The sequence below is a fragment of the Oryzias melastigma genome, linkage group LG7 (genome assembly GCF_002922805.2).
Source record: "Oryzias melastigma strain HK-1 linkage group LG7, ASM292280v2, whole genome shotgun sequence".
NCBI lineage: Eukaryota > Metazoa > Chordata > Actinopteri > Beloniformes > Adrianichthyidae > Oryzias > Oryzias melastigma.
The window spans coordinates 31,030,957-31,040,595 of NC_050518.1; the positions used below are offsets into that span (position 1 = coordinate 31,030,957).

The 9,639-nt window shown below is 38.8% G+C and overlaps 1 protein-coding gene across 1 annotated transcript in view; it reads right to left on the bottom strand.

Annotated features, from left to right (window-relative positions):
• Positions 1-3,029: 3,029 nt before the first annotated feature.
• Positions 3,030-9,639, bottom strand: part of med27 (mediator complex subunit 27) — a 12,869-nt gene continuing 6,259 nt past the window's right edge. The window contains exons 4-8 of the mRNA XM_024264095.2: positions 5,878-5,971; positions 5,708-5,815; positions 5,592-5,633; positions 5,442-5,519; positions 3,030-3,231 (exon numbers count right to left, since the gene is read on the bottom strand). Coding sequence (XP_024119863.1) covers positions 3,097-3,231; positions 5,442-5,519; positions 5,592-5,633; positions 5,708-5,815; positions 5,878-5,971 — 457 coding nt within the window. The 3' untranslated portion in view covers positions 3,030-3,096. The remainder of the gene's footprint in view (positions 3,232-5,441; positions 5,520-5,591; positions 5,634-5,707; positions 5,816-5,877; positions 5,972-9,639) is intronic.

Genomic DNA, 9,639 nt, shown 5'->3' on the forward strand with positions numbered 1-9,639 from the left:
ACACACATCTTAACCATCGGTAGCTTCAAGCTTGAAGTGTTTAAGCTACATGCTAACTAAAGATAAAGACAATTAAGATGATAGTTTATGAAACCTTTAAGAAATCATATGGCTTGTGGTGAACATGAGTATTTAGTCAATAGCAAAGTTCATCTCAATACTTTGCTATAGAGCAGTGGTGTCAGACTCAATCACACAGGGGCCCAAAATCCAAAACACACAGTAGGTCACGGGCCGAACACATTAAACATTTATTAAACACATAAAAAAACTAAATTGTGAGAACTTTTAAACTATGACGACATAACTTTTTCTAACATAAAAATGAATAAAATCAGACAGGAAAATTATTCCAGTAAAGCAACTTAACTGAAATAACTAATATTGAAATAACTTTTATTTTTTGCTCTCCATAATTATGTATTTTGTCAAAATTATAAAAGTTAGAACTAAAGTAAATGTTGAAAGAAATCTTCAAATTTCTTTACTTGTTTGTCAATTTATTTAAAAAAAAGTATAAATATCCCTAAAGATTTTGCTATAAAATCTATCCTGACACATACAAGATAACGTTGGGCCATTAAAAGGACTAACATGAAATGATCTGGAGGGCCGGATAGAATTACCCTGTGGGCATCACACATTGTTGCTGCTGTTTTCTTCCATGCAGATCTTTTCCAGAGCAGAGATGTTTTGGGATTGTTCCTGGAAAACATGGACTTTCAACTCTCTCCAGGTTCTCAATGTGATGGATGTCCAGAGACTGGCTGGACCCGTTCAGAACCTTGAAATGCTTTTCACAATGTGTTTAGGATAATCGTCCTGTTGGGAAAACATGCTGTAGAAAGGAGAAAAGCAGCGAGTAAAGACACAATCTGCTGGAATGATTGTGTTGATTGTGTTAACGGTTGAAAAGTTACAGGAAATTAAAAAACAGAAACACTGGAGCTCTGGTGTTAAAGGGAAAAGCATAGAACAAAAACCTACAATAATCCGGTTGTGTAGGTGAGCACACCTTTATCTTAATCCGTGAAGCCTGTCTCGTGTTGACTTTGATGCTTTGGGTCATTGTCCCGCTGAGAGAGGAAGTCCCTTTTTCTAACAGAATCCTGGAGGTTTTGTGCCAACACTGGCTGGTATGTGGAGCTGGTCACGATTCCCTACATCCGATTGAAGAAAACCACCACCCAAAAGCATGGTGCTGCCGCCACCATGCTTGACTGGAGGTATGGTGTTAATTTGGTGATGTTCTGTCAGTGTTGCGTTTCTGCCAAAGATACCCTTTGTAATAATGTCCAGAGGTTCAGTCTTGGTTTTATCAGACCACAGCAGATTTTTCCACATGACAGATATTTGCAGATTCAAGCTGGCTTTGGATGTTTCTCTTCGTGAGCTAAGGGGTCCGTCTTGCCACCCTGCCCCATAGTCCAGGGAGGTTGTTGTCACATACTCACAGCCTCTTGGCAGCCTCCCTGACTAGCTTTCTGGAGTCTTTTCATCAATTTTGGGACATCCTGTTCTTGGTAACGTCACTATTGTACCGTTTTTTTCCCATTTGATGACGATGGCCTTCCGTGTTCCATGGTATCTCTACTTCCTTTGACATTCTTGTGTAGCCTTTGGCTGACTGTTCTCTTTGAATGATGAGGTTCCTCTGAAGCTTTTGAAGTTGGAAAATGTGGCAGCAAGAATGTCAGGAAAACAGAGCGGATCTTCTGAACTTTATTTGGGGGTGATCAAAGCAACCTGAATTAGTGACAGGTGTGTGCTGAGTCATGTTTAACATGAGCTTAAATTTGAAAACTGAAAACAAACCAACAAAAAATTAGGTTAGCCAAAACTTTTAGAATATAGCTGAAATATTAGCTAAACTCCAAAACAGCCTAAAAAAAATCTTAGTAAATACCAAAATAGTCCAAAAAGCTAACAGAATAATAATTTTTAAAACTTTAAAACTGTGACTTTTTAACATAATTATGAATAATAAAAAGGCAGGAATATTATTCCAGAATAAATCAATTTAAACCCTAAATAACTTTCAATATTTTACTCTCCATAAAAATGTTTTGTCAAAATTATACAAGTTAGAAAGAAGCCCAAGATAACATCGGGTCATTAATAACAATAAAATACAATGACCTGGAGGGCCGTGTCTAGAGTGTTCAATAAATGTTTATCTCGTTCATCCCGTGTGTTCTGGATTTTGGCCCCTTGTTTGATTGAGTTTGACACTCCTGTTATACATCTCTAAATCTTTACAAGCGAGCCTTTTGTTAGAGGCGGAGCATCTATTTGTGACAGAGGCGGAGCTTTCTTTTAGTGATGTAGCAGAGGCTGTTTCTGTTTCTCACTTTTCGGGCATAACTCAGCTGAGTTCTGTTTAGTTCTACTGTAGAAAACCAGATCAACCAGAACCCAGAAGGATCATCTCAGTACCAGCAGCTTCATGTGATTGACAGAGACTCAAGCTTTTCTGTCTATCAGTGACAAAATGAGTGTTTGAAAGTGTCTGCTTTTTGTCTGGATCCACAGCTGCACCGAAAAATGTTGCTGCTCGTATCTTACAGACCACATACTTTTTATTTTGAGGAATTCGTCTGTCATTCCATTAAAAAATATTCCACAAATGTAACGTCCTGGTTTGTCTCACAGGTGAGGTGCATCTATGGGGATTAGACCTCTCTCATCCTGTTAGTCATCAACTGTGCAAGTTGTCCCACCTAAGTACTTTTGAGCACCACTATTTAATCAAGGCCTTACGTAATTACGCCTCTTTGCAAAATGTTAATGCAAGCTTTTTGTAAAAAGAACCTCATAACTACAGACATTCATGTATATGAATGGAGTAAGTCTGACATGTAAGTCAATGATTTGCTGCTTCTTTTTTCCTCCTTCCTCGAGCAGCCTGAGACAGACCGTCTGTTGGAGTTTATTTAGAGGAATCCTGAAATCATGACTTTAACAAAACTATCCAAGCATCTTTCTACGGAGCTGATCTGTTATAGAGAATGCACAAGTATACAACAGACTCCAAATGTATTATTCCTTTATACAAACCAAAGCAAAATACAAAAACTATACACAGGAAGTGTTCCTTTACATCCGACAGGTGTCATGAAATGCCTCCAGGGTCCTAAAGTCCCTCCATGTTGGGGGGAGTCCGTCCTGGAGGAAGTGACCACATCGCTGACAGGAGGCCTGGAAGAGTTTGCTGTAGCTGCGTAGCCAGGTCTGCAGGTGGCACAGACACAGGGAAGCAGTTCAGGATGATGCTCACACACTGTCTACAGCAGGGCTGTCCAAATCCAGGCCTCGAGGGCCGGTGTCCTTCAAGTTTTCCAATAAATTTGCCTTTGAAGCTCCTTATTGGTTAAACACACCTGATCCAGGTAATCAACGGCAGCTATAGACAGGACTTCTGGAAAACCAAAGCCTGGATTTGGACACTCCTGATCTAAAGTCTCAGGGTTACATCGACCTTTGAACGGCGGTTTGAAAGTGAACCTCAATCTTTGACAAAGTACAAGTACTGAAGTGGTTTGGCTTCTCGTCCAATGTTACACTGTAGAAATGAGTCAGACATGACTGCAGTGCTGGAGAGGTGCTGCCAGCTGGTTATAGTGTAAACGGAGCTCAGGACTGGAGGGAAACAGACAGTGAAGTGCAGCTCTGTTCAAAGTTCAGCTACATTTTTAAAGGTGAACTGCATTTTTCCACATAAAATGTTCAAAAAGAATATGGGTTTTAAATATGGAGAAATGCATGAGGCAATATTAATCCACAACAGAAGATAAACGACAAATGTTTGTTTTACTCTCATCCATCACAGAAGCTCATTTCAGAGGAGCTGCTGCTGACAAGCAGCAAATAAAGTTCAATGGCATCCACTCTAGAACTCTCATAATGGGAGGAGTCAGAGAGGCAGTCTTTCAGAAATAAATTAAAAGATTGTGAAATTCATTGAACTGCAAAGATTTAAGGTATCTAAACATCTACGGTGCAGAATAACATCAAAGGGATCAGGAAAAAAACAGAAATCCCTGTGAGTGTGGGAAGAGGTTAGCTTGATAGCTGCAGCCTCCCGTCCCTCATCACTCATCAACATTTAAAGTCTCCCTCTGATGGAAATACTGTTTTTAGAGTAACACGTCTGTGTTTCATTTATCTTCTGAAAGAGAACCAATATAAATAGAAATCATTTATTTTTTTTTATTTCCGAGTATTTCTCCTTTTAAATCAGTCAAACTGTCTTGGACAGACTCTGTTTGAATGAATGATCTTCTTTCCATCAACAGCTCTGCTGCACATGCACTAAACCCTCATCTGTTCCTAGTGTCTAGTTCAGGTTCTGGAGAAGAGAAGATGGTATCTTCACATTGACTGCAGTCAAATGAGCCGCCGTTCACATTTCTGTGGTCAAATCAGCATCACTGGATTTTTGGTGTGAGTTTCATCCAATACTTACGGTAGCAGGACTGAGAACGCTGGAAAATCTCCACCAGACTCCACGGAGCTTCTTGATGTGACCACGGAAATGTGAACGGCGGCTCATTTGACCGCAGTTGGAAAGGATTGTAAATCAATGAAAGAGCATTTTGATGTTAGCTTTGATTATTTTATCAAGAACTCTGAGAAACCAATGATTGAATGTATTGATCACAGTCAATAAACATTGGAGAATTAGCTAAAAGAGTCTTTGGTGAACTGGAAGGAGAAAGAATCAGGATTTCGGAGGAAGTTCTGTCCATGAAGATCTTCCTCGTCCAGCTGACATCCGGATCAGAACCATACGGCTGGACATTACCCAGATTGATGGATGTTTTTATGTAGCAGAGGGAAGATTTATGCTAGAGAGACACAGAGCTATCATAATCAGACAGGGGGGACAGGGGCGGAGTTCCCAAAGCCACGCCCCCTCAGAGGAGATTTTAAAACAGAGGCTTCAGATCAACATGAAAAATGTCTTTTTAAGACATTTAGGTTGTGGGATTTTGGTTAAAAACTTCATGATCATCATTAAAATGTTACTGGAAACATTTTTTGAAATAAAAATAATTGTCATAGGGGAACTTTAAACCATTTAGAAAAGAAAAGGAGATGCTGTATCATGGTAACCAAACTCCGACTATTCTCAGACAGCAGCATCACATCTGACATGAACTCATTTAATAAACAACAGTCTAAATCCTCAGTTTAGAACATTTATGTTATATGTGCTCTGTTGTGGATCAAATATTGGCTCATGTGATGCAAGTTTCTGTTTTTAAACTACCAAAAGCAACGTTCAGACCTTCACACATCCTTTAACTCAAGTTCTTCTGAACCCTTGTGCTCATGCATGAGAAAAAAGGTTAGCTAAAGACAGCCAATCACCAGTCTAAGGAAGAGACAACAGCTCCTGGTTTTAGACGTGTTTCGAGAGAAGATGTTGAATGTCTCACCATAAAGGACCGGACCACCACATCAGGCATCTGGGGCAGCTGGTAGTGCAGCAGGGCAGTGGTGGCGTGGTCCGTTACCTGATGACAAGAAGATCAATCCTTCAGACTTGGACCAGGAGGACATCTGAAATAATGGCAGACTAGTCTTACCTTCTGAAACACCTGGTACTGAGACTTGGTCCAAATGTCCAGCTGTGGGGGACAGACAGTTTATCTCAGAGGCAGACAGCGAGTCATGTAACCAGACAGGTGAGCCAGCCTCTCACCTTTCCATCTTCATTGTAAACATTCTCGTTGTATCCTCGGACGACAGTTCGGTCAATGAAGAGCGAGCGCATGACGACAATGGCCTTCAACACTTTCCCCAGAGTCACCTGAGAGGGAGACAGGTCAGACACGCCCCTTCACCTGGCCTGGAGGGAAAAGCGCCTCCTACCAGCAGCACGGCAGACGTGCCGTTGGGTCGGAACAGCTCGATGGACATATCTGGAAACATCCGGCCAATCCGGGAGATGACGTCGTCCACGTACCTGTGCACAGTTTTTACAGGCCAACCATAACTTCAGCAGACACTGCGGCAGCAAGGCTGTGAACACCAGGGGTGTCAGAAAAAAAACACGTTTGAATCGAGATTTTCATTTATAAAGATTCACAATTGATTCTAGATATTCAAGAATCGGTTTTAAAAGTTACTTTTTTCCATATTCTTGCATTTATATATTTTATTTAATGGCTCAAACCTGCTAGCTTACGTGCGAGCCGTCATGAAACGGCTACCGTAGTTTGTTTTCTCTGTAGGCGACCGGAGCACACCGAGCATGCGAGCTGAGCTGCAACCATATACATGAATATCAAACGGTCTACAGCTACAACATAGAAGACAAAGAAATTCATTTTTAATTTTCCTATTTTGTCATTTTGAGATGCTCTCAAATATTTAGTTTTTAAGATGCTTAATTTTTTTTCAAACCTAAATTTTCCTGACTGAATATTTTTGTTATTGGAAACCAAGCACTTTCTTTGTAATTACTTACATCTGAAAAGTCTTTGTACTATTGAAATAATCAAAGTTTTCACTCCATTAAAAACTGTTAATAAAAATCCATACAAACAAAGGAGGTCCAGATTCTGTGGTTCTGATCCGATTCAGTCATTTGATTTTGATAGAGTTCTGTTATGATTAGGGCTGTCAGATTTGTTGCGTTAATTACGCGTTAATTTGACATGTTTATGACGCCGACAGTTTTTTTGATGCATTAATCGTGGATTTTCTCATACGTGCCTTTCCGTACCGCGCGTCCCGCCCTCCAACTCACCGGCTGCTCTCACTAGATCACGGGCGGGTCTCCAACCACCGAGCTGTGAGCTAGAACCGGCCGGCGCTAGGACCTGGAGAGCTCCTGCACCCTAACCCGGCTCCGGTTCGCGTCCAGTACCACGTCTGGTGGTACCGGCTCGTGTCCGGCGCCGCGTCCCGAGAGCTGCGGACCCCGACTGCGGTGAAGTTAGTTTTAGGTTGGATATTCAACAGACATTCGCTCTGTTCATATTTAGGGACCGTCAACAAATGACAGAATGTTTTTTCAATATCTGTTAATATATTGCACCAAATCAAACCAAAAACCTTTAAAATAATAGAATTGATTAATAACTATCTATAACAACAGATTACATTAGCTTTTGATGCTTTTTCTAGTTTTAGTCAATTTTTTAGTGTAAATATTCAATTTTTTTTAAATAGCTATTAGGATTTTTGACCAAATCAGTCAAAATCACTGTAGAAAAGTAGAATTGACTAAGAACTATCTATTACAGCAGTTTACATTAGTTTTTGATGCTTTTTCTAGTTTTAGTCAATTTTTTAGTGTAAATTTTCTACGATAGCTTTTATGTTATTTTACCAAATCAGTCCAAATCACTTTAGAATAGTAGAACAAATTAAAAACTTTCTATAATAACAGTTTATATTAGCTTACAAGGTATAATAATATATAATAATATAATATAATAATTATTGAAAAAAAATTTCAGTGCGCTGTCTTGTGGGGTCCAGACGACCCCACTTTTAATGTAAACATGCCCAGGATAGTTCAAGGTTAAACAGATAAATTTAGTTCCAGTCTTTTTCAATTATATTTTTATATTTATATTTAAACACTGGTGTTTGTGTCCCACATAAAATACTGTCCACCTTTATCATGAGTGGTATTGATTAAAATAAAACATTAAATTGAATTTATATTAAAATATTTCTTAACATTAGAAAAAGCAGCAAAACTAATGTAAACTGCTGTAATAGATAGTTCTTAGTCAATTCAACTATTCTAAAGTGATCTGGACTGATTTGATCAAATAACATAAAAGCTATTGAAGAAAAACGAGAAAATGTACACTAAAAATTAGACTAAAATTAGAAAAAGCATCAAAAGCTAATAAAAACCGTTGTTATAGATAGTTCTTAGTCAATTCTATTATTTTAAAGGTTTTTGGTTTGATTTGGTGCAATACTTTAAGAGCCATTGAAGAAACATTCTGTCATTTGTTGACGGTCCCTGAACATGAACAGAGAGAATGTCTGTCGAATATCCAACCTAGAACTAACTTCACCGCAGTTGGACCCCCGATGTTCCGAACAGCAAGCGCACCGAGGGGCGTTTTAAATGTAGTTTAAACCAGTGCTTTTCAACTAGTGTGCCGTGGGAGATGGTCTGGTGTGCCGCGGGAAATTGCCAATTTTCACATATCTAACACATTTACCATCACTATCAGCTCTGTGTTCATCCAAACGGCCCTGATTTAGCACTGGATAGTTTTGAATATGCAAGATGGTAAAATATATATTTCTTTGATTCTATAAATGACTAATCAGAATGATTTTACCGCAATCCAACCGCAAAACTAGCCTCAACCTCAGCTTTTAGGAAAGTCCCTCCCCCTTCAGCTGTCTCCGCCAATCATTGTTGGAAGCTTGATCACATGTCATCAATCTGTCCAATCAGAAGAGGTTAACGTCCTCACTTCCTTGTTCTGATTCGGCTCATAAAGTCTCTCAGTTCCAACTAAAATAACCGCTAAAGTTCGTGTTTAGCGGTGAAGCTTCTAGCGGGATCCGACGTCAGACAGTTTAAAAAGTGAACAAAAGAATGAAGCTCAGAAACGACAGTATGCCGGCATCTGCGTGAGTTTATGCACTACAGCCCCCATGATGCATTGGGTTAAGTGCGCGCGCCGGGTCGAGGGGGAGGGGCTTACACGTTCAGCAGCGCAAGAGCCAAATAGGGAGAGAGATAGAGAGAAAACGTAAAGAAAATGAGAGACATTAGAAAAGAAGAACAAACTGGAATCATTTGACTTTTATTGATAGTATGAAGGAACTGTCTGCAGGAAATATTCTATATGTATATATACTCTATATATTTATGGCTCCACAACCAACCTGTCCAGACACCTGAGAACTGAGAGAATCTTCTCTAAAACAGAGCAGATCATCACTGAGAGAAGAAAGCAGATGACATCCTCAAAGCTGAAACTCTTTTGTCTTTCTTAATGTCAATGTGAATAAAAGTCTTGATTTAGTGGTTTTTGCACAATTTAATTTGTATTTGGGTTGTGATTGCAGAGTTTTGTGTTGTTAACTTCAAATGTGTTTAAAAAGAAAAAAGCTTCAAATGTGTAGAGCTAAAAACTGAATAGTTAATTTTGTACATTCTATCTGGAAGGGATGAATAACAGCATATACATAATTTACACTTTATATGAATGAAAACATATTTACATCATGGATTTTGTGCATAATCTTATCTAGTAGTTTATAATGAATCAAACAAAGCAAACAACAACCTAAAAAGCCATTTGGTAGCCAAAAGAGCCGCAGTTTTAGGAAAACGAATGCAAAAGAATTGAATTTTGAGCCAGAATTCTCATCACTATTGTGGAGGGAAACAAGAAAAGAACGTTGTTTTTACTTTGTCTGATAGTTTTGGAAATATTTAAAAAAAGAGAAAAAAAGAAACATTCATAAAAACGGATTATTTAGAAGTATTTTTTTTTAGATTTTTTTTTTAATCATTCATTAATGATAGTAAATGTAGACTGTTTTGACGAGATACATGTTTAACTTGAGCAAATTGATTAATGATGCTTCCCACTTATATAAAAAATGTACACTAGATTGTGGAGGGAGTGTACATCAATACAG